The 25756-nt window shown below is 39.7% G+C and overlaps 1 protein-coding gene and 1 pseudogene across 8 annotated transcripts in view; one reads left to right on the top strand and one right to left on the bottom strand.

Annotated features, from left to right (window-relative positions):
- The window catches only part of LMO7 (LIM domain 7), a gene marked incomplete at its 5' end in the record, with an annotated part of 216571 nt that overhangs the window by 105520 nt on the left and 85295 nt on the right, over positions 1-25756 (top strand). For 6 of the 7 annotated variants that reach the window (XM_081084184.1, XM_081084183.1, XM_081084182.1 and 3 more), the window contains one exon: positions 12859-12965. In XM_081084184.1, coding sequence (XP_080940310.1) covers positions 12859-12965 — 107 coding nt within the window. Of the gene's footprint in view, positions 1-12271; positions 12356-12858; positions 12966-25756 lie in introns of those variants that run through there. The other variant, XM_081084185.1, reaches the window with a different exon arrangement.
- LOC308511666 (very long chain fatty acid elongase 6-like) lies at positions 3398-4344 on the bottom strand (annotated as a pseudogene). The gene has a single exon. The product of its transcript is annotated as a very long chain fatty acid elongase 6-like (transcript).

Here is a 25756-nt window from a genome sequence, read left to right as displayed (position 1 = left end):
ATTCCTTTTAAGCATTCCTGGTTGGTTCCTATTCCTGTTTTCACATGTGACAAAAGCTTACTGCTCTCCTTAGGCTCAGTGTGTCTTTGTAGAGAAATAAGGACCCAAGGAAAACCTTCAAAAGCAAACAAACAAGCCAACCCCAAAAACGTACTAGCTGCTTATTTTTCTCACAAATAGCTATTGAAGTTAGATCTCTGAGTGTTGGCCTATATAACATAGTTATAAAATGTAGGTGTTACTTCACAGCTTACATTTATTAGCTAAGCCATAAAATAGAGGATGAATTCTCCAAAAGAGTAAAAAAGCTAGTGTCAGCTAATCAAAATTGTGACTACCGTGCTTTCTTAATGGGAAACTGTGTAATTAAAATGCAAATTTGGATGTATTGTAGTTATTACACTGCTGCTAGGGAGTTGTTAATTTTGAGTGATCACCTTCAGTGTGTCCTAAGAACCAAATTCAAGTACTTCTGATGATGGCCTAATGGGAACTCTCTAACACCTAGGTGATTCACGTTCACACTGAGAAGCACTGCTTTAAGTTATATTTGGAAATATTTTTCTTATATTGTTCTTTACCAGAAAACTTATGAGTACAGAGACTCAAATCACCTGGAGGATCTTCTTAGAATTATGGGTTTTAATTCAGCAGGTCTGGGCTGGGGCTGGATAGTCTGCGTTGTTTTTTATGTGACCTTTCCTCCATTTTAATTATTCTGCCTATTTTCTGTTATAAGGAAAAGAAAGCTTATTGCACGGTGTCATGTATTTTCAAAGCTCAAAATAACTTTAGTTGTATCCTAATGACCTATTAGTTGCAATAGCAGGACCTATCTTTTCAGCTCATGCCAGCTTTTGCAATAATAATAATAATAATAATAATAATAATAATACTCTCTCCATCAATTGTTTCACATCTATGAACCAATGTCAAGCCATCATAGATGTTCTCAATAATTTAACACAGATGTAACAGCTTCTGTGTGGATTCTTTGTTCATTGTTCAAACCATTCACACAGAATGGGATACAATTTTATTCTTTTAAGTTCCACACATAAACAAGACGCTGAGAAAGCCTTTGTCTTCTCTGAAAGAGGAACAGAGAGCTCTGGCTCATGAATGACAGTATAATGAAAGCTAAAATAAAAATTTGGGGAAAGTCCCTTTTTTGGTCCACTCTCAAATAAAGCAAGAAAGATAAACAGCCCTACCCGATTTGGCTCAGTGGATAGAGCATCGGCCTGCGGACTGAAGGGTCCTGGGTACGATCTTGGTCAAGGGCACATGTCCAGGTTGCTGGCTCGATCCCTAGTGGGGGGCATGCAGCCGATCAATGATTCTTTCTCATCACTGATGTTTCTCTCTCTCTTCCTCTCTGAAATCAATAAAGATATATTTTTTAAAAAAGAAAGATAAATAATAGTTTCTTTTCCTGCTAGCCAGAAAAAGTGTTTCTATTTAATTGGGCTTGGAAGTTCAGTGTATCTCCACATGTGTGTGTATACATGTGTAGTTACGTGTATATAATCTATGCAGTGTAGTAGTCCCCAGTCTTTTCAACTAGTTTGTCTAATCATTAAGCCACTTAACCAATTGAGATACTAATATATCACATTGAACAAGTTAACATAATTGCCTCTTTGAAATACTAGGAATGTTTACACATTTATTTGGCTTGTAAAGGACTGAAATATTCCAATAATATATTAACAAGCTTTTTATTTTAAAGAGTGTGGCTCTTAATAAATTGATTTTTCTGAGTCCCAGAGAAAAAGTCCCTTTTAAAACACTTCTGAAGCGGCTTGAAACAGGAAGAATGTCTTCTGATTTGACCAAAAGTATGACGTGTATTTTATATCATTTAAAATTTGGAGGTAAGTTTATAGGGAACACTTTGTTAATTGTTCCAACCAAACTCCCATGAAGTGTTTGTTGAAGTATCTCTACTTAACCAGCAGAGAGCACTTTACACACCTTACATTGCTTAAGGGAGAAACACAGATGATGCTGAAACAGTTTTCACCCAGTTATCAGGAAAGAGCCCTGAAGATTTCTTTTTGAAATTCACAAAAATATAGAAAATATGGGCTCAGCCAGGTAGCTCAGGTGGTTAGAGTGTCTTCCTGATGTGCCAAGGTTGTGGTTTCGATCTCTGGTCAGGGCACATACAAGAAGCAACCAATAAATGCATAAATAAGTGCACCAATAAATTGTTCTCTCTCTCTCTCTCTCTCTCTCTCTCTCTCTCTCTCTCTCTCTCTCTCTCTCTCCTCCCTCCCTCTCTCTCCTCCCTCCCTCTCTCTTTCCTCCTCTCCTCACACTCTCCTTCTAGTCCTCTCTTCCTCTCTGTCTCCCTTCCTCTCTCTCTCTCTCTCTCTCTCTCTCTCTCTCTCTCTCTCTCTCTCTCAGATCAACTATATAATTGGACTGTACCACAGGGGTTCATGTAGAATGTTATTAGTATGCGTGAAGTTAAATAGGGAGGGGTATACATTTTATTGATCTTTGACTCACTTCCCCTTTCCTAGCTCAAGAATGGGATTAGGCTGAACCTACATGTAGTACAGAATCCATTTTCAGACCGTTTGGTTGAGTTTTATCTTTCCTGTTCTGTATTTACTCTTTTGTTCAAAACTCTGGGGCACCTGATGCAAGGATATCTCATCTCAGTTAAGCGTAGAAATTGCAGTTTACCTATCAGAGATGCTCTGCGATGGAGCTGCCCCCATCGGCACTGAGCGGCATTGTTTTCATCCTCCCAGCAAGAACCTTGGAAAAATATTGGCCTGTTTGGTTTTGGCGCAGTCACTAGCCTGAGGCGTGCTGCGAAGGGAAAAACACCAGCCTTTCTTAGTTGAGATATAGTTGTTTACATCTGTTTTCGTAAGAGGTGATCAAGACATCTTTTTTGATGGGGGCTACAAGTACTAACCTTCCTTTCAAAGGCTTTAATTTTTGCAACAGCATTAATGCCCTAGACATACACCTTGTGCCTCTTCCATGTTTTTCTATTCTGTTGGCTCTAGTTTAGTGTCAGAAAGATTAGAAAGGATTGTGTATGCTTGTGCTCACAGTTTCTTAAGAAAACTTCTTTCATTCTTAGAGAAATATAACACTTAGTACATACTTTTCCTACAGTGTCAATAGCCTGTTTTCTGTCTCCCTCCCTCTCTCTGTATCTGGCTCACTTTTGCTCTCATTTGCCCTAAAGTTGACAGGTAAAGAGGGAACGGGGTCTTCCAGCAGCAGTCCGTTGAGACAGAGGTGCACTCAGTGAGTCCTCACCCCCAAAAAGGTCATAGGCTTACTGGGTTACATCAGCCTAATTATCCCTAAGCGGCCTTGGGTTTTGTGTTTGCTCATATGTTTTGTTTTGTTTTGTTGCAGCTGCACCCTATGTGTGATTCCTTGGGCCATTTTCTTCTGTCTGTTGTTTTTCTTGCTGACCCTGAGCTATGGCTTCCTCCTCAGTTCCCACACTATCCCTTTTTCGTGGTTTTCCCCAGTTGCCCACGTGGGCCTCAAAGATCTGGCCGGAGAGCACAAGGTAGCTGAGGCCCAGGAGTGAGGACCAGAAGATGTTCTGAAAGTGAGAGAGACAGTGGTCATGCTGTACCCAGTAGAAGTTAGTGACTCAGCTTGTTCGCATCTGGGTGATCTGGAACAAGGTGATGAACATGGCAAACTTCCGGGGGACTCGGAAACCCATCGCTCGCAGGCCTAGTGAGACTATCATGGCGTCATGACACAGCCACCCGGCAACCATGTCCTTGCAGGAGTCCAGGCGAACAGGGGCACAGTGATGTGGTGGCACCAGTGCAGGAAGATCAGCTCCTGCTTCACAGAATGATGACTGTTGTATCTCCTAATTCGGGAGCTTTGCTTAGCCCAAATGCACAAGCCCAGAATTAGCCGTCAGGCCCATTGTAAAAAGTCTGGTCGCAAACTGACTGCTTCAGGCCTTTGGCCATCAAAAGGTACACCATGTAGACAGCAGTCAAGAGCATTGAATGTGCCCAAGACTGCGAGGGTCAGAGGCCAGAGCGCTAATGGCTTCCTCAGTTCAAATGTGGCTCCTTTGCTCATTAGGTGCCAACTACCCATGATAAAGGCAGCATCCAGAGCAGAAAACAGGAAAGATTTCTCCCAGTTTCCCTGCATCCATTGGATGGCTTCGTTCTCATTGGACTGCTTTTCGCATTCAGATTGTTGTACAGTCAGCACTGATTCATCGGGGCTGATCTTCAGAGTCTTTTTGTGTTTTCTGTGCTCTACTCCCAGGGCTCCTCCTCCCAACTTCCGCCTCCACCCAAGGAGGAAATGAGTCTGGAGAGTCTGCATGTCCAACAGCTCTCTCGTGATGCTAGTGCTCCTGGTGCGTGGACCACACGTTGTGTAGCAAGAGGCCAGGGTAGCTGTTCTCCACTTTTTGCATCAGCATCACCTGAGTGCTGACTCTGTACGCTCCCTCTGGTGATTCTGGTATGGCTGACCAGACCGTTATTCTAAAGCAGTGGTTCTCAACCTTCTGGCCCTTTAAATACAGTTCCTCATGTTGTGACCCAACCATAAGATTATTTTCGTTGTTACTTCACTGTAATGTTGCTACTGTTATGAATTGTAATGTAAATATCTGATATGCAGGATGGTCTTAGGCGACCCCTGTGAAAGGGTCGTTCGATCGCCAAAGGGGTCGCGACCCACAGGTTGAGAACCGCTGTTCTAAAGCATGAACTTGGTTCAGTTTCTCTGCCTCGAACAATGGTGACAACCGCTTGATTGCTGGCACATACTTGCTAACTTTTTGGCACTTTCCATTCCAGAGGGAGAGGAGGTAGGGGCTTTGGTGTCCTATCATAAATAGAAAAGGAACTGAGGTCAGCAAGTCTCTTGGCCTTGGGATAAATTGGTCTGTGCTCAGATTCAGAGGACCTGGGCATAACGCACTCCCTTTTTTAATTGAAAACATCTGAAGTGGGCATGGAACATAGGACCTCACTGGGAATAACAGGCCAAAGTGGGTGCAGGAAGAACGTGGGATTTGTTGACGGGGAGCACTTCCTGGGGATGGTCTGGCAGCTTCGGTTTAAGGTGTTGCCTGCATGGCCCTCAGGTCACAGCCCTGAGCACAGCTTTGCTGTTTTTCAGAATTGGTTAGGATTTGATCATAATGAAGCCATTTTTTGTTTATGATAGCTCTTGACCTGTACATGCAGGAAACTTTTGCATAAGTGGGTCTCATTGGTTTGATCTCACAAGTAGAGAGTTCCTTGTTTGTTGGAAGTCATCACACTTCCTTCTAGTAAAAATGAAAGTGACCTTGGGTTGAGTAAGAGCCGCAGGTGGTGTAGTATACACTTTAATGAGGATTTAGTCTTTCGTGTAACAAAATGATTTAATGTGGAAGAGAAAAATGTAGACTGTAATGCTATTTATATAAATTAGATTACATACATAAATTCACACTTTAAAGGATATTTACATTTTAAGAACATTAGAGAAGGGACCTTTTATTTATTTATTTATTTTTAAAAAATATATTTTATTGATTTTTTACAGAGAGGAAGGGAGAGGGATAGAGAGTTAGAAACATCGATGAGAGAGAAATATCAATCAGCTGCCTCCTGCACACCTCCTACTGGGGATGTGCCCGCAACCAAGGTACATGCCCTTGACCGGAATTGAACCTGGGACCTTTCGGTCCGCAGGCCAACGCTCTATCCACTGAGCCAAACCGGTTAGGGCGAGAAGGCACCTTTTAAAAAATAATGTATGGAGATGAAACATATAACATAAATTTAACCATTTTAAGGTGAATAACTCGGTGGCATTTAGAACATTCATAGTGTTCAACCACTAAACATTTCCATCACTCCTAAGTAAAACTTCTTATCTATTACATGGTTTCTCCCCGTTTTATCCTCCCCCGTTCCCACCAACCCTGGCAACCATCAACCTGAATCCTGTCTCTATGAACTTACCTATTATGGATATCCCTCTGAGATTCGACATCAGCTTCATCTTTATATCCCATGTGACCTTTGTGTGTTTCGTTTATTTTGCTTAGTATAATGTTTTAGAGGGTCATCCATGATGTAGCATGTATCATTATTGCATTCTTTTCTATGGCTGAATAATATCCCATTATATAGATATATCACTCTTTATCCATTTATCTGTTAATGGACATCTTAGCTGTTACCTCTACCTTTTGACTATTGTGGATAGTGCTATCAATATGCATGTATATGCATGCCTTAGAGATATGGGTTCAGTTAGAGACTTCTATAATGAGAGCATCACAATAAAGTAAGTTGTGATCTTTTTGTTTGTGGAGGGTCTTGCCTTCAATTTGTAAAAAATGCAACATGTTTGAAGTACAATAAAGCAAAGTGCAATGAGATAAGGTATGCCTGTGCATGTACTTGTTCAAACATCTCACTTTGATTCTTTAGGGGATATAGTTAGGGAGAAGGCATCTTTTCATGGAGAGAAGTGAGAGTGAATGAGGGTATGGAGTGAGGAAGAAAATATTTAAAAAAGAGAGAGAACCTTTATATTGACCGATAAGAGCTTGTGAAAATATGATTAATTCGACTCTGGGCCCCTGACACTCTCAGCTACTTCCACTCCTGATAAAAGAGCAAGAAACCTGCCTAGACGATGTGGGAATCCATTACTGCATAAGTGCTTTGGGAAGGAAAGTGGAATGAAAGGCTCTGATAGGGGAAGTGTTTCTGGACACCTATGTTACCTATGAATCTAGTGTTAGAATATTTGTGTTGGCCTCATGTTGTCCTTCTCACAACTTTCTTTTCAAGATTTATAATGGAGATAGGAGTTAAGACTCCATAGAAATTATAATTTTGTTCATGTTTAAAACTAGAAAATGCTGGGAGGAAGTAGAACATATTCCTACATTTGGGGTCAGGAGAATGAGAGTGGGTGGTGCTCTCTCCACTTCCTCTCCTCCTAGAAATGGAGCATTCTAGCACCGGAGGGAGATGGTAGCTTTTGGAGAAGTGATGGGAAACTTGAGTGGGAGGCAAGACTATTAGGATGGCATTAAGAAGGAGATCTTCTGCATTGTGAGTGATTCTTGCTCCAATCTTTAATGTCACTTATTCGCGTCTTAACCCCTTGAAGTTCATGCTCCCTAAGGATTTGCATTAGATTGTCAAATTCTTTGGACTGTTTTTATTCTTGCCTTGTTGGAACTCTTTGTAGCATCTGACTCTCCCATCTTGAAACTCTCTTTTCCCTTGTTTTCCATGACCCTATTCACTTCTGCTTTTTCTCTAATTCCTCTGGTTGCTGGGTATGTTTTCTTTCTTTCTTTCTTTCTTTCTTTCTTTCTTTCTTTCTTTCTTTCTTTCTTTCTCTCTCTCTCTCTCTCTCTCTCTCTCTCTCTCTCTCTCTCTCTCCCTCCCTCCCTCCCTCCCTCCCTCCCTCCCTCCCTCCCTCCCTCCCTTCCTTCCTTCCTTTCTTTCTCTTTTCTTTTCTTTTTTCTTCTCTTCTCTTCTCTCCTCTTCTCTTCTCTTCTCTTCTCTTCTCTTCTCTTCTCTTCTCTTCTCTTTTCTTTTCTTTTCTTTTCTTTTCTTTCTTTTCTTTTCTTCCCTCTCCCTCTCCCTCTCCCTCTCCCTCTCCCTCTCCCTCTCCCTCTCCCTCTCCCTCTCCCTCTCCTCTCCCTCTCCCTCTCTTCTTTCTTTCCTCTTTTTTTAACTGCCTCTTAAATATTGGTGTCTGTGCATCCTTCTCTAGCTTTGCTTTTCCTTAGAGGGCTCATTCACATCCTTCATTTCAACTACTACCAATGAGTTTTTGATTCCCCAAACCATATTTTAAGATCAGATACTTTTCATGGGCTCTAAATCCAATGTACCAGTACTATTAGCTGGACATCTCGGTATGGATGTCTGAAACTCAACATCTCTAAAACAGTTTATTTTCTACAAATTAATGACTGTTGTGTATTCTTTATTGTATAAGCATTGTAGCCAGCTTCTAAAGTGGTCCCAATGATTCTCACCTGATATTTATTCCCTTTTACCTATAAATTGTGCCTAATAAACTAGGTGATCTGAAAAGATTTCCACGTGGAATGTCAAAGTGCTGTCTGGCCTCCTCCTGCTGATTACAGTAAAGTGCAGGAGAGTGAAGGTTAGGATGATAAACATGACAGGCATAGGAATTGCTGGTTTTGAGAATTATCAGCCTCCTTGGTCAGTTGATGCTAGAATTGAGACATGGCTTTCTGGCAAAGATCAAATTCAGAGCTCTGCCTGGAAAACAAGGTCTAAAGATGAAGCTGATGTGGAATCTCAGAGGGAAGGCAGGGATGGGTGGGTGGGAAGAGATCAACCAAAGAACTTGTATGCATATATGCATAACCCATGGGCACAGACAATCGGGTGGTGGAGGCCTCGGGTAGGGTGTGGGCGAGGGCAATAAGGGGTCAATGGGAGAAAAAACGGGACATATGTAATACTTTCAACAATAAAGATTTAAATTAAAAAAAAGATGAAACTGAGGGTGTGGCTGTAAAATTCTTTTAAGATCTTAGAAAGATTCAAAGTGTTGCCTTACAAATTTATCTAGACCAGCAATGGGACTTCTAAGAAGCTTAAGGGTGGTGTCCCTCAGTCATCTCTGCAGATCGAGATAGAAAAGGTGTTCTTTTGAAGGGATTTGTGGGTGTGGCTTTTTGGTGTATCCAAAGAAGTCCAATACCATTCACAGAAGACAGGATATTTTTGAGAGAATTGTATTTTCAGAAACACCTAAACTTCAACTGAAAGGGAGAGAGGACTGTGAAACTAAGAGACTTATAGTTCCCCAAATTTTAATGGGGAGGAAGCCGACTGAGAAAGCTAACACTGATGCAAACAGAAGCTGCTTTTCAAAGAAATGGAAAAATGATATTCAAGGTGAACCAAGCGTTCAGAGGGTAAAGCAAAAAAGCATGAAGAAGTATTTCCTGGCCTGGAATTCTAATGAGTGGCTCACCCCACTAATCTATGCTTTGCAGGATTTCAGAATTTGAGTGGCATTCATTTCTCCACACTTGGAACTGGAGTTACCCTATACCTGTTGGGGGTAGGGGGCAGGTTAGGTAACTTGTTTTATTAGTTCACTGGCATTTAAGTTGAGAGGAACTGTGCTCAAGGGCTATACTTAAGGAACTATACCTGAGGCACCGCATGAGTACCTGGATCTGATTTAGATGATGCAATTCCAGGTTGTGAGCTCACCTTATAAAGGGATGAGAGTTTTCTGCACCTTGGGAAGGGTTCGTGAGGACATGAATCATTGGAGCCAGAAAGTGAACTATGGTCTCTAGTCCCTAAGATGGTCCCCAATAATTCTCACCCCTTTCTATTTATATGCTTAGTCCTCCCTCCAATGAATAAGGCTGACCTGTGTAACCAGCAGGACATGAGGCAGTGATGGAGTGTGACTTTGAAAGCTAGGTTATGAGGCATTGCAACTTCCATCTTGTTTTCTCTTGGATGGTTCACTCTATCAAGCAGCCCTGTGGAGATCTCCATTTCCACAAAGAACCGAGGCTTCCTGCCAACAACCAGCCCTGATTTGCCAGCTGTCTGAGGCAGCCACCTTAGGAGCAGCTTCTTCAAGCCTCCAGTCAGTGTTCAGATGACTGCAGCCCCACCTGACATCTGTCTACAACCCAACAGACCCTCAAGCCACAACCATCAAGTTTAGGCCACTCCCAAATTCCTGACCTTCAGAAACTGTGTGTAATCATAATGTTTATTGTTTTAAGCTGCTGAGTTTTCGGACAACTTGCTCTGCAGCAGTAGATAATCTGTAGAGATACTACAGTAGACTAATATAACTCTGGGAATCTGTAAATTTCTGTGGCTTCCTCCTCTTGCCTCAGTTGTTATATAGCAAGTACTGTTCCTGACTCATTAATCTCTCTCTAATTTACCCTTCTGCCCTCCACCCCACACCTGTTCATGACTGCCCTCATAATTGATTCAAGGCCAAAGGGTGGAGAGGGGATTTGAGAGAATATGAAAATCTTCAGCCATCCTGCTATTTCTGTTTATGTAGTGTTTGTTTTTATACATAGTCAGAGAAAAACTTAAACCTAAAAGGAGCTATATCAGATCTTCAGGGATCAGCGTTTTGGGGGGCTTATTTTTAAGAAGCCACCTTTGGTCCTCAAGGTGTAGGAATTACCGATGTTTAGAGCAGGCTTTTGACATGAAGTATTTTATGTAAGCTGGGCTATGAAACATTTGTGTGGAGGGCTGGGCTAGGAGCGGCTGGGCTTCCCTGCCCTTGCAGACACAAGTGTGTGCCCTTGGTAACGGCTTACAAATCCACAAACTAATCACAGATGTGGAAAATGGGGCTAGAAAGGTTAATATTTCCAAAGCCGCATAGTTGGTTGCTGACAGAACTAACTTGGAGTCCTGGCTACCTGTTCAGTGAGATAAGATTTGTTTCAGGTTTGCCCTTTGTTTTTACTTTGTCTTTGTGAGTTCCAAGTAAAAATGATTCCATTAGATGAGGACTACATGCTTCCCTTCTAATATGTTGAGCTGGGTGTGGTTTCTTGATGTTTCATCAGACATGAAAATGTTATAATTTTGTATCTTCCCTTAGGCAACTCTCTGAAATCGCATAAAATAAATTACCAATGGGCTGTAGTCCAGTAAGCATGATTTAGGTTACAATTCTGATTCCAGTCCAACCTGTTCCTGCTGCCTAGGACATGGGTGATTTTGTTATGAACTTTGTCTGTTTTATACCTGAGCATCATCAAATTGTTTAAAAGATTCTGCTTTTTACTGTACAGGCTTTATTTAAAATTAGAATTTATTCCTATTAATTGTATTTTTTCTTTGTCTCCAATCAAGTGTTGTCATGTTATATTTTAAGTGGTTCCTTCCTAATACTTTGGATGGGTTTTGAGGCATGTACACATTTATCAGCCTGTACATATTTGTCAACTGAATGAATGTGATTATGTTTCTATAAAATATGTGAAGAATAATTTTGGCTGTCAGTTACATAAGTTTACTTTTAATTTAACTTTGTTTTAATGTTTTATAACATTTAAAATTTTCAGAACCAAATTGAATTTGTGGGAAGACTTCTCATGGATTATTTTTCCTTGTTGGGTATGAGATTTGCATCGCATAGGATTTGGGGTACTGGTATACCAAACCACTTACTCTTGTCTGCTTGTCTGAGGGTCAGTCGTAGAACCATGAATTTGAATCATTTAGTATACAAATAGTATGATTTCTAGAAATTATGTGAGCTTACCAACAAAATGGCCACTTTTGCTCCCCCTGTAATTTTGCCAAAACGTTATTTCCCTTTTTTCCCCCCACATAGGATCATATAAAATGCCTTTAATTGAGCTATTTAACTTTTGACTTATACATTCCTTTAATCTTTGACCTCCTATTTAAAATGAATCATGGATTTGAGCTTTCCCCTGGTTAGCTCACACTGCCTTTTACTGATAGTACACTAGAATAAAGACTTTACAAAGCTTTTTTAAAAAAATGTGCCTGAGTTTCCTAGCAACCAGTATTGCTCTTCTCTTGGTATATATTTCCTTGCCTTTTCCCTAAATCCCTTCACTCTTGACGAATGCAAACCATTAAATTTAGTTCCTTCATCTTTCTCTCCTTATCATTCCCTCCCACTTTGCCATAACATCCTGCCTTTTTTCCCTCTGAGAATGAGCTTCTCAACATGGGAAAGGAGCAGTGGCCTTTCTTCAAGTGCAGCTTGTCTTCTATCCCTACTTATCTTGGCCGGCTGTTAGGGAAGGAGGTGAGGCTTCAGGGAGGCTCTGAGGCTCACACCGTAGACATGGAGTTGCCAGCACGTGTAAGTGGACAGACGTGTTGGCAAGCGAGGAGGCTGTTCTCTTGCCTGAGAACCCTAACAAAGTGAAGGTCAAGAGTTCACGTGGGATCATCACAAGTTCAACCCCGTAAAGGGTTTTCTTAGGAAGAGTAGAGGTGGACGAAAGCTCATGCTAATTCTGCTCACCAAGTACGTGTCTCTGAAATGCAGCCGACTGTAGCATAGAATATACTGTAGTCAGTGTCTGTGTAGCAGTTCATGTAAATGGAAAGCATTCGCTTGTAAATGGATGGTTTGGGCTTTGAAATTAGATATGAGGACAACCTAGGTTTTTATTTTTTTGGAGGCAGTTCCTGAGGCAGGTTGCAGGGCGTTGAGTAATGTGCCACACCCAAACTATGTGACTTAGCCAATGAAAGCTAGGCTTCTCCTGGGTCCTATAGTATGGTTTCCCTGTCTGTCAAGAGCCGGCTCAGCAACCAAACCCAGATTCCAGGTGTGGTATTCCACAGTGTTTCTGTAATTTGTAATCATAGAAACAGAATGTTCCTCCTCTTATTTCCTCCCTGCCAACAGTTTCTGGGTGGGTGAATGTCAGTAGCTGGAGTTATTTTTAAAGAGGAGAGGTGAGGCTTGTCGTGCAAAGCTGGGAAGAGGGCGTTTGTTTGCAGAGCAGAGCTGACATCAAAGTGTAGATTACTGCTCAGTGGCTAGGCACTTGTCCTGTAACAGGTAATGTTTAACGTGCCAGTCACAAAGATCACAGAAACGGCGTATGCCGGTGATAGCACCACCGTTTATGCTCTGGAGGACTGAAAGGCTATACATGCCCGTGTATTTTTTTTTTTTTAATACATGTATTCATCGGTCTTGCTGTCTCCTTTTTTTGCTGGCTGTCATTGGACTTTGAAGCTTGGAAGTTGTATCATAAAAATTTTGTAACCTTTGTCTGAGACGGAGCTCTGGGCTAAGCAATCACTTTCCACTTTTTTTCCACAGGATAATATAAACGTTTTTTTGAAAGCTTGTGAACAGATTGGATTGAAAGAAGCCCAGCTTTTCCATCCTGGGGATCTACAGGATTTATCAAATCGAGTCACTGTCAAGTAAGTTTCACCGGCTGCTTATATATTTTTTTAAACTTAGGGCTTTGTGGCTTAAGTGAAAAGGATTCCCGAGAGTTCCTGGTTACTGAAAGATCGTTTCTCTCTCTGTCTTCCTCTGTTCTCTTTCCAAAATAGGCTACTTAAAAAAATAGCGTGGGGACTGAGACGGGAAAGCTCTCTGTAATCGATAACAAGCCATGTCTTATTTTAAATCTCCCTGCTAACTGAAATGGCAGTTTATATTTGAATGCTTGTCCAGCCTGGTGGTGTTCAGTTGCTAATGGTGACACTGCTTGTTATACTTATAAAGCTAATTTAAAAGTTATGTAAGAACTTGCAGGGTAAAAATACTTATTTAAAGATAGTTTTTATATGTTTGGAATCGAGACCTAACTGAAAACATAAAAATGAGAGAGGGACAGTGATAAAGCAGAGGCGCCTAGGACCAGCAAGCAAAGCTTACCTTGTTAATTGTGGCTGGTTTCTAAAAAATGAACTGTTTTAATAGTATGGATGAGAAAGTGAAAGTGAGGGGCGGTGAAAACGTGTGCAGGTGATGCTGTTGGGTTTTAGGTGGAAAAATGGTGTTCATGTGTTCATATGATTTTGGGAAATCTGGTTTTGAGCTTCTTGTGAGATTTCTTTCCCTATAAATCTGCTTTCAGTGAATCAGAATAAACTCCTATTATCAGATAAATGTGACAGGAAAATGATTTAATTTTGTAATGATGACCACCTCTTTATAATATGGCTCTTAAACCTAATAAACATTTTTTTCCCAAGGAAGAAAAATAGAATAAAGTATTTATCTATAGAAATAATAGAAATGGAAAAATTTAGTTTCTATGATTTCCAGCAAAGATTTAGTTTATGTGGTTAATATCCCTGTTGTAGTAGCTTCAATAATTATTAAAAAATTGGCTGTAAAATCTTAAATGGGGACAACATTTTTTTCTAAAAACAAGTAACCCTATATATACATATCTTTTAGAAGTATAACCTAAAATCCCAGGTAGGATTAATCTCTTCAGAGCCTAACAATAAATATTTTTAAATGAACAAGCCATTTGAACCTATATGCTTTGAGTTCTGTTGAATACGCTTTTCTAAGGTACAGAGCAATGATATGTGCATGGCAGGGATGCAATGGTCTGCATTTCTGATTAATTCTGACTCATTGAAGTAGTTGATTGATCCTAAGTTTCAGTGTCAGTGTGGTATTTTTACTTCTGCAGTATGTGGGGTCATGTTTAATTTCCTTGAACAATAACGTTGGAAAAACTTGTTTTATTTTTCCTAATCGTCATTCTCTCATAAGACCTATCTGATGGGCATAGAGATTTTTGACTTGGAAATTCTTTTTAAGCTGTCGCTGTCGAATGTCTTTTCCCCTTAAAATCATACTGTTTTGAAACTGGATAGCTGATGTTTGAGTAGGCTGGGGACTAGGCAAAACTTGTTTGTTGGCTCCTAGTTCCAAGGGTGCTCTGAGCAAATCTTGCCCTGGAGCCTTGTGGAATGTTGGGTCTAAAGTGTTTGGGAAAAATCATATCTGGGCCCAGGTATCAGTGAAGTTACTGACAAACTGAAACCAGAGGTCACAGTTACAGCTGTAGTAGGAAGTATGCAGAACAACTTGTTTCAGTTGAAACCACAAGGCCATAAAACGAAGGTGTGCCTGAGGAGTACGGGCCAGATCCCCTGAGGGAGAACAGTTCCCCTGACCACTCCATCTTGTTGGGACTGGCGCGGCACCGGCGTCCACCCTGGGTCTGCTGAGATGGAATCAGGGGGTTAGGAAACGCTGGCATTTGGCTTATTAAACAACGTTGGCCACAGATCTTATGCCCTGAGATAGCATTCTTACAAAAAGGAAGCAGGTTTAAAGGAAAGCAAATGATTGCTTAACTAAATAGTAATGCATTTCTTTTTAGTTTTTGTTCTTATGTAACGTGGAGTCCCCTGTTGGTCAAATCCTGCCTTATCCTTATTATAGATGAAAGGACTTGGAGTTGGTTAGACTGATGGTTCTCAGCTCGGGGCAGCTTTGTCCCCCATGGGATACCGGCAAGACCTGGAGATACTTATGGTTGATGGAGCTGCGGGAGGAGGGGGGGCGTGCTACTGGCACTTAGTGTGTCAGGAATGCTACTCAATGTTCTTTAGTGAACAGAGCAGTCCCCATAACAAAATTTCTGGTCCCAAATATCAGTGGCGCTAAGGTTGACAAACCCTGACTTAGACTTGGAGTTTATTACTTATTTCTAGTCTGCCAGCAAGATAACCATATGGGCAGGAAGGATACTGATTGACAGTCTTCCTAAAATGTAACTTTTTATTTATTAACATATAATAATTCATATATTTCTGTGCTAGTATGTCCATCTAAAATGGAAGGATTACTATAATTTGCGTGAAGTTATGTGAGTACTTTGGCATTAGTTTGCTCATCTGTATACATTAAAATTAGCAAAGATGTGGCAAAATATTTGATTATTTTAAATGCTCTGTAAAAACTCAATGTCTAAGACTGCATTAACAGTTCATAGACCTGCCGTTGGTCTTGCTGCAAGTACCATCTAAGATACATATTTGTGTGACATACTGAGAGGAAAGAGCAGTTTATACTCTCCACATTGGCACATGGGAGGCGTTTTTTGTTAATGGACAGGAGTGTTAAAAACATAGTGGCATATGGAGCCTAGGAGAGTTGTGTGTGGTGAGAATGAGTAGCAGGAGCAATCAATTTAAAGATCCTTTGCTCGTGAGCAATGTCGATAATCCAGACCCTAACCATAAACCCTAACTTTCCAACAATTTGAGATTTACAATTTAATTTGCAAGAACAATGTTGTACCAGTCAAATCAAACTAGAGTATTCTTCATTTTTCTGTAATTATACATATTAATATGTGACATAATTTTCTTTAAATATGCATAGTAACATGGGATCTAACTTTCTAAATGGATTATTTTACTTCTTGCAAGATGTAGTTTAAATTTTTCCAAGTATGTTTGAATTATTGCATTTACTTTGGGATTCATGTATTCAAAAGTCAGTTGGTACTTTTAATTGTGACATCCCTGACTTTAATGGGTAGAATCCATCTTTACTACTTTTCTTCCCAAAAAGGCTAATACATAAATTTGTGACTCCGTCTCCATGAGTGGTACATTGAAGTTAAACTTTTCCTAGTGGTTTTTTGAGATGTTTACATCCAGATGTTTACTGAGGCCATGACATTTACCTTCTGTACGAATGAATAGCTGCATCATTATAATAAACCATGTTGTATGTTCACACTGAACTCAGAAGCAAACACAACCCACAGAGAAGAGGTGGTGTGACTCCCACTTCGCTGTGCCTGCACACCCTCTATAGAAGGCCTCATGAGAGCAAACATGGCGACCCTGGTGCCAGGCACAGACACTGGACAGCTCCGATGGGCATGTCCTGGTCTCTGTGGCGCTGCTGGCCATGAAGAGGCACATGGCAATTGCACGTTATAAAAGCAACCCAACAGAGTCGTCCAGACGTCCTGTATTGGAGGGAGGAAGTTGGCAGGAAGGTAGTGTTGAACATTAAATTTTTTAAAAATTCTTTATTGTTGAAAGTATTACATATGTCTGAACATTAAAGGTTTTGATTTTATGTACAGGAGCTTGACTCATAAACTAAGTCCTGTATTTAAACCATTGCTCTAAACAATTATATTGAAAATTTTAAGCTGAGAATTTGACATATTTTCAACATGTTTTTTTCTGTCTACTTATCATTCCAATCCAGTTTTTAGCACTTCTTAGATACATTCTGTTCATGATGCAGTTACAGGATGGCAGTGTTTTTGAACACAATATTTCAGTCATGCAAAGAAAAATTCTTTTCTAGTACACTCTTTCATTATTTAGGGTATTAATACTAGGTTTAAAATGTAACTTTAAATGTTGATATTTACTGAGTTTTTTAAAAAGATCTATTTATTAAATGGAGGGTACAGAAATGAAAAATCTTTTAATTTATTTTTTATTTTTACACATGCTGGTTGCCAAAGGAATAGTAATTGGAAACAAAACTAGTGTTAACATATTGCCTTCGTGAAAATAAGGGAGGCTCAAAATTGTATTTTAAGGATTTAACTGTTCTCTAAAGCCTCAAAAAGGTGCTTGATTTTAAGGTAATACTGTAAGGTTATTTCTTAGCAATTGGGTTCCCAGATGGCACACTGTTAGCAGTCTGCCAAATTGGGCTTGAGATATTAATGTGTTTATGTGTATTGATTAAGATTTTTATTCTTGTAGGTAAAAATGCAGCTACTTTGATGTAATTTCTACTTTTTTCTGACTTAAACCTGGTTTTACATTTCTTTCATGTCTTTCAAAGGAGCTGCTCGACATCTTAATCTTTTTTTTTTTTAAAGTAAACTTCATAGTATCCAAACTTGGATCTGTAACTTGAGCATGGGAACTTCCACCTGTCAATTCATGTTACTATTTTAGGATGTGCCCTTCCTCCCAAGCCATTGGGAGAGAGTAAAACAGAAAGGAAGTTTGCTGCACCACACACATCTCTATCCCACCCAGGCCTGGTGTTAGGTAGGTGCTGAAAGGGGAATGTTAACTCTTTTGGGTTGCCAAAGTCTCTGTTTAACGCCAGCAGTGCAAAGGGAAAGCCATGCTTTCAAATGTTCTTTAATTGTAAAGTTGGAATATCTAAGAGTCAGCTTAGATTCAGAGAAAGGTTGTGGGAGTGAGGCAGGTCTGTTGCTGGGACAGACTGTAGAATAACTAAAGTTTTATCTGGTATTTGTTTCTCTCCATTTCTAGTTCTTAATTTATTTCTTGGACAGATAAACAAGTTTCTGGATACCAGCTCTCCTTCAGCTCTCTACTTTCTCCACGTTATGGACTTTTCTGGGCAGGGTCTTTACCTTCACAAGGAACCCGACTTGTATTTATTGCGCCAAAGGGTCTCACCTGGGGGCTCATCTGATTTAGAGTTATGAGTCAGTTCATGGGAGAATTTAGGATTTGCTTCTCCTGACCAGGTAGCATTTGTTTTATAGCAACGTCTTTCAAAAAAGGTTAAACCGAACAGAGAGATGTTTTTGTTGTGAAAAGAGTCTTCTGTTTTTCAGATTTCCTGTAGGGATTCTTGTCTTTCTAGTCATCACCTAAAGGGCTGCCTATGTTGAATTACTCAAAGTTTTAATAATAACGTGCACTATAATATCTGTAATCCAGTCAGTCATTTTCGAAAATGACAGCTTCACCAGTGACTAGAGGTGCTAAGCATTGTTTTTCTGAGTGTCATGCTGTATTCTGGTCTGATGTAGTTGATTGTGTGAGGATATATGTGTGAGGTATGTGTCCTCACATCTATTTCCAGAGCCACAGAGTAGTAAATGGCACTTAATGCAGGAAGGGGAGATTTGGGTTTCAGAGAAATCGTTCACTTGTTTGTCGTGTGAGCATTGATTCAGCGTCTTCTCTGTGGCATATACTTACACAGACATACATAAGATGGGATCCTGCCTTTGGTGAGCTTTCCATTATAACTGAGGAAATGTCCCCATAAATTCACAGTTAGAATACATTGTGTTAAGATAAATGCACAGGTTCTCTGGGAATATGGAGTTGAACAAGCATTTCAACTTTTTAATCAGGGAACACTTTCCATTGAAAGTGACATTGGTTTCTCCTCCGGACTTTGGAGCACTCACTGTGTTCACCTACATCTAATTCTTCCCTAGGCTTGAAACTAGCCAAGAACAAAGACAGTACCTCATTCTCTTTATCTCCTTAGTCTCTGACACTTTAAGTGTTAAATGTGTATTTGAAAATTATATTTTCATTACAAAGATTTCCTGAGGTTTTAGAATAGGCTTTGAACATGAGCACTGATTTTTCCTTGCCAAGCCTTCCTCTTTCTATTCTCATCTTTCATAATTGCAAAGCAGATCTGGCAAAGCAGTCATTGAACTTTTGGTTTTGGTTGCCTTTCCCTTATCATTTCAGAATAATGATAGGGCGGGCAGACTGCAACATAATCTAAAATTTACACAATCTAAAAGAATGTGTGTCTCCTCTCAATGTGTGAGTAATAAATAAAATTGGAACTTTGGACCATGCGCTTCTCAAATGGTGCACATTTTAATCTTTATGTTGATATGCAAATGATAAATACTAAGAGTGTTTTAGAAACATTTGATTCTTTTTTAAAATTGATTTTTAGAGAGAGGAAGAGAGAGAGAGCATGTGTGTGCGAGAGAGAGAGAGAGAGAGAGAGAGAGAGAGAGAGAGAGAGAGGAGAGAGAGAAACATTGACCCATTGCCTCCCACACACACTCTGACTGTCATCAAACCTGCCACTTTTTGCTGTATAGGAGGATGCTCCAACCAGCTGAGCCACACTGGCTAGGGCTAGAAACATTTTAATATTTTTATATCATCACCAATCACTTTTCATTTTGTGAAATTAATCTACATTCATGTTTAAGACTTTTGGGTGGAAAAATATAATGGTTATATAGGTAGTTGAAGTATCATGTAGAAACTCAAGGACAAGGAATAGAAAATTTTAACAGCAGGAACTTATAATAGAGGTGGCTTCTTAATGAGGAAACATTAAAATTTAATGAAATTTACCCACAAGTTTACAGTAAGCCTTCCAAGTTTATAGAAGTTCCTTCCAAAGTCAAGATACCTGCTTTGGTACCTCTTACCTTAGCCTAGCATTAAACATCAAAGCCCCGCCCCCCCCCCCCCCCCCCTCCAAAAAAGCCACAAATTACCGTTGACTTTGTCATGATAAGAACTATTTTAAGTGCCCTAGTCATTGTGGCTCAGTTGGTTGGAGCATCATCCTCTACACCGAAAAAGGTTGCAACTTTGATTCCAGGTCAGGCACATACCTAGGTTGCAGGTTCTATCCCTGGCCGGGGCACATGCGGGAGGCAACTGATGGATATTTTTCTCTCACATTGATGGTTGTCTCTCTCTTTCTCCCCCTCCCCTTCTCTAAAATCAACAAGCATATCCTCAGGTGAGGATTTAAAAAACAAACAAACAAGAATATAACTGAGCAGATTTCTTAAGCATTCATTTGAACTATTGGTCTACTCCCCGGGATGGAACAAGGAGTTTGGCTGGAGTTTAGTTGATGTACATCAGTTGCCATAAACAGATAAGCATCTTGGATGAGAGCAGGGGTTGTAGGTGTCCGGGAACATGGGTTTACAACTCCCATCCCATTCAGTCACGTGGTGGCTGAAAGGCTAAGAAAGGTTATTTTCCTCCCTGTGATCACTTTGCTTCTCAGTGAACAAAGCTGTAGTTGCTGCTCTCTTGGAGCTTTGCAAATAATACCTTCCGGGGTATAGCCCTGCCTCACACGGATGTTGTAATGACTACACAAGGACAGGTATGTGAAGTGCATAGGCACTAGGCATATAGTAGTGCTCAATAAATGATTTGAATTATCATTCTGATCATTTTCATAATTTGGCTTTCTCTTCTTGACCTTATAACGATGTATTCCCTGTAGAAGAACATGTAAGAAAAGGATCTGGCCTCTGGCTACTTACATTATGATGATGAACTATCGGCTCTTTATTTTTTAGGGGACTGTAGGCCATTTAAGCTTCTCTCCATATAATTGGGAGCAGATACTAAAACAGATACATTTTTCTGACATTTTTCTGTTTAGTCAGCCTTTTGCAATTTACCTATTTTGTTAGCCTCGCAAAGCAGGAAACCAGAGAATAGACATTTAGGTTCTTTGCTCTTGCCCATGTGTATGTAGAACCAATACAGTTGTGTGTTTTTTTTGAGACCTCAACATGTTGTGTATTTTCTGACATATTATGTTTTAATGTGACTTGGATCTGTTTCTTTTAACAAATTGTTTATTTCCATACTTAAAAAAGAGAAAACAACAAACAAAACCCCAAAACACTTTCATGAAACCACAACCAATCAGTCTACAACAAACCCAAATCTAAGACTTCACGCGGTTTTTTAATGTATATATTTTATTATCCCATTTTCCTCCTGTCATTTTGGTCATGAGGAGGCTATATATATCCTGCAGGTAGGCAAGAGCACACACTCTTCTCTAAAAGGCTTTTGCAGGGCTTATGAATTATTCTTTTTGGAATTAGTGTTTGTAATCTGCCCTGACTGACCTCCAGTGCGCATTGCCGCCATGGTTTCTGGGCAGAAGACTTAGCTGCCCCTTCTGGGTGTCCCCATCTATTTTGTCCATCAAAAGACTACTACACAAACGACATAAAAATGTCTTTTAGATAATACTATCAACATCTGTGGTTTTTACCCAGGGCACTAAAAAATTATAAATAGCAATAGGCACTGTTTGTGAGGTCAAAGGCTTGCTTGTTCTTTGTTTCCAGTTGTTCTTGTCTACAATGAAAAAAATGTCAAACTAGGTAGTATACTTGTGTTAATGTGATTTGATATTACATTATAAATTTGATGTTTTTTTCCTTTGAAAAAGTAGAGCCTATCAGATGTTAAATAGACTATGTAAAAGTTTATTCACTATTTATTGCTTATTTTTAAAACTTTGGGTTAATGAAGTAGCTCTGTTTGGGGGGTAATTGCCCTGGTATAATTCCTGTCAATTGGATGCTGGTATAATCACCTGGTGAGCAGCATCCAAGGTGGAATTGGTTGCTGATGGACTTAGTCTCCATCCTCAGAGAGACATACCTTTCTGAGTATCCCTACTGAACTGGGTGGGTGGGGTGCTGTGTCATCACTTTTTTTCTTCTGAAACGCTTAGTACCATTGATTTAGATACAAAATATGTACAGTAAACCCATGAAAACAAGTTCCAATAGTGATAGTGAAAGACCATTAATTTTAGGAACACATAAAAAGTAAATTTGCCATATAAATAACCCGCTTTAATGTTATTCTTAAATGTAAGTGATAGTGTTATAAAATTCCATTAAAAGGGAGTAGATTAAAAACATGCCTTGAATGAACTTCAGGTTAGCCAGTTTTTCATAAGTTAAAAAAGGAAAAAGTGGGGGATCCAGTCAGCTGGGCGAAGCAGCTGCTTTGAATTAAGCTCTGTTTACAGTAACCGCTATCAACAAGGGTTTGCTCTGGGCTTTGAGCAATTTGGGGGAAAAAATCCCTAAATAAATATTAAATATCACTGTTAACTCATTTCACTATTCCATTACATTATCATAGTAATGATGGCTGCTAGATTTTTTTGGAAAAGCTTTTGTTCTGCATTATTTTCTTTTCAATTTACTGAGATATGGGAATAATCTTCCACTTTTGGAGTCAGGAAAGGAGTAAGACAGTTAGTGTATCTGGGTAAACATTTTGGCTGACTAGAACTTCTTTTGGCTTAATATTGAAAAGGGAAAATCCCTGCCAGGTAGTTATTATCTTGTGCTTTATTTTGTGTTTAGTAGTGTGCATTCACCTTCAAAATATTGTCCAATAGAGAGCACACACGCTAAAAGAGAACATATGTGAAAATTTGTGTAAGGCACCAATTTTGTATTAGGCACCAATCTGAAGAGACCTTGGATCCTTGGTTATTTTGGTGAAGAACTCATTTCACCAAAGGGGTTTTGTTCTGCGACTTGGAGGGTAAATAGGAATAATACGATAATTAAATATGGGTGTCCAGAGCATGTCTTTCCCAGATTACTAAGAAATAGAGCTCTGTGTGTTTTCTCAGAATTTCCATTCTCCTTTCATTCTACTTACAAGAAAGAGGCAGGAAAAAAAATCTTTTTAATTAAAGACTGACATCAATTGATGTAAACCTTGGGCTGCTGGGACCAGAAATGACTGCTTCTAGGGCAGATAGAAGCAACACAGTCCTGACGGTGGGGTTGGGCGTGGGCATGCGAAGCTAACTTAGGGGTATTGAATCATCTCACCTGAAGACCTTTTCTTTAAAAAATTTTTTTTAAATTGGTTTCAGAGAGATGAAGGGAGAGGGAGAGAGAAACATCAATGATGAGAGAGAATCATTGATCGGCTGCCTCCTGCACGCTCCCCACTGGGAACTGAGCCTGCAACCTGGGCGTGTGCCCTGTCTGGGAATGAAACCCCAACCTCCTGATACATGGGTTGACGCTCAACCACTGAGCTACCCTGGCTGGGCACCTGTAGACCTTTTACCTTGTGGCTTATCAGTGAAATTCATTGGGTATTTAACATTCACCAGCTATAGATCCTGAATCCTGGGTGGGTAGAAGAGAAATAAAACCTTCTCCTCTCCTGTCACCCAGTGGAGAAGATGAAAAGCTTTCTGGAGCTGTAATGTTTTATGTTTCAAGGAGCATCGTAATGATTTCTAGTTCACAACTCTAAGGAAATGCTGGAGTGATGACTAGCAGCGAGGTGGGAAAATCACTAGACTAGGTGCCAGAGTGTGTCAGAGGGACTCCTGTCACTGCTGTTCCATCAGGTTTAGACAACCTGGATGTAAGTGCTGGCAGGCACTGTCAGGGGTTTTACAGTACTTATTTCTACCTTAGTAACAGCCCAGCCATGTTAGTTCCATTTTGCTGCAGATACTTGAAATGAAAAGAGAAGAGTAACTTGCCTTATATAATCTTGGGTGAGTAATAGAGCTAGGATTTTATTTTGGGTGGGTGGGGCTTAGCCTACAAAACTGGGACTCCTTCCACTGTATTGTCAAAGAGACTTAAGCAACCTTAAAAAAACTGACTGAAATTCTTTCTAGTACGATGCAGCTGAAATTGTCATGAGTTGCTTTTAAATCAGGCCAGCTATACCCAAAATGGATGTGATTATAATTGATATTACCCCATTTGATACATAGCAAATATCTTTGCATTATGATTTTAAAATGTTTTTCCTACTTTGTGAACTAAGTAACTATAAATGAACATACAATATGCCTCCAAATCTAAGATCAGTGATTCCGAGACCTCCTAATTTTAGGAATGTTAAATGAACACATGTGTGCCTCAGAATAGAAATAGGCTACATGTGTGGTCTTATAACACTGGCTAGTTGAGAAATAACAGAGTACAGTATTTGGACTTTATTGCAATGTGTACATATGCCTTGATAGGTTTTATGACTGTCGTGCAGATATTTATAACTGTTCAATTATATTTGCCATGCTAATGGAGCATTCCTGTTAGATGACGAAGATTGCAAACCTTCCTAATCTAAATTGCCCAGAATCATACCACTACACTTTGCACTATATAGCATTGGCGTGGAACCTGTCTTTAAAAATAGAACTGGTGTCCTAGCCAGTTTGGCTCAGGGGTTAGAGTGTTGGCCTGTTGGGTTTGATTCCTGTCAAAGGGCATGTACCTCGGTTGCAGGCTCAGTCCCTGGGTGTGTGCGAGAGGCAACCAATTGATGTGTCTCTCTCATGTTGATGTTTCTCTTTCTCTGTTTCTCCCTATCCCTTTTTTCTTCCTAAAAAAAAAATCAGTGGAAAAAATATCCTCAGGTGAGGATTAATAATAAAAAATATAACTGGTAAATATATTTTATATGGAATAATTTCTTATTTCCCAGCTTTTGATTCTCTATTTTACTCAATATTGTTAAAACCAAACTAAACCATGATTCTCTCCTCAAAATGTTGTTGGCTGGGAATAAGTACTTATTCAAAAAATACAAAATGGGTTATTATTTTTGTTACAATTTAGGTCATTGTGTATTAAATTCCATACAACGACTTAATGCTGCTTTGAAATCTTGTTTGAAGCCCAAACTATAAGCAAAAAGATAAGTTGTAGTCATGTTGTTACATAGTCTATTAAACAATAAAAATTAATTCAGCACATGGTGCAAAGTCCTGCAATCAGTGTAGTCATTGGAGGGTTTGAAACAGGTGGCAAGCATAGAGCATCCAGTGTGACAATAAATAGCATCGTCTACTTCCGGGAAGATGAAACTCCCCTTTCATTGCACATCTGATAGTGACTCAGGAAAGCAAAGTCCAAGAAATGACTCAAGCACAGAAACACTTTAAGAATTTCTTTACCAAGACTTACAGTGAATGGAGTGATCATGTCTTCTCTTACCAAGTCATTGGAAATTATTTCCTGGTAGTGGCTAAATGTAGACCATCAGAAATGGTTGCCTTTCATTACAAGGAAGAGAAATGTATTAAAATTATGGATGTGTTGTTTAGAGAACCAAAGACACATGAAACTAATAGGAGCCCAAGATAGGAACATAGTGGAAGAACACAAACAAGGACAATGTTTTTAGATGCAATAACAGAACACAGTTGTTTTAAGGCTGTTAAATATGTAAAAGGAGGGAAAAATACTGCTTTTGAGAGTGGGAGTGGAGGAGAGTGGAAAGCAAATGACACTTGAATGGTTTGCTTACTGCCTTGTGTAATATTACAACCATGTTAGAAGATAGGGTGGTTGCCTGAATTTATAGATATGGAAGCTGAAAGGCTCAGTGGTTTGCTCAAGGTCACATGCCTAGTGCAAGTGGGAACTCTTATTATGACCCCAAGCCCAGTGTTCTTTTCGTTATAAAACTCAGCCTCTAAGTGTATCCTAATGGAAGATAACAAGATTGGATGAAGGAATTCTTTAACATGTTAATGTGTATCTGTCAGACCTGAGTTCCATGAAGTCGGTTGTGCATAATGTAAGTTCTGGAGATACAGAGGATTTTGTCATTTTTAGAAACTATGGGTGAGAGATTAACCAAACTTTGAGAGTTAGAATTCTTTAAACAAGTGCCTCACAAACATCAATGTCCACGTAAGGCTCCTTGGGATCTGGTTC

Source organism: Myotis nattereri, assembly GCF_964212035.1.
Source record: "Myotis nattereri genome assembly, chromosome: 2".
NCBI classification, from domain to species: domain Eukaryota; kingdom Metazoa; phylum Chordata; class Mammalia; order Chiroptera; family Vespertilionidae; genus Myotis; species Myotis nattereri.
This window is presented reverse-complemented; position numbering and strand designations above follow the sequence as displayed.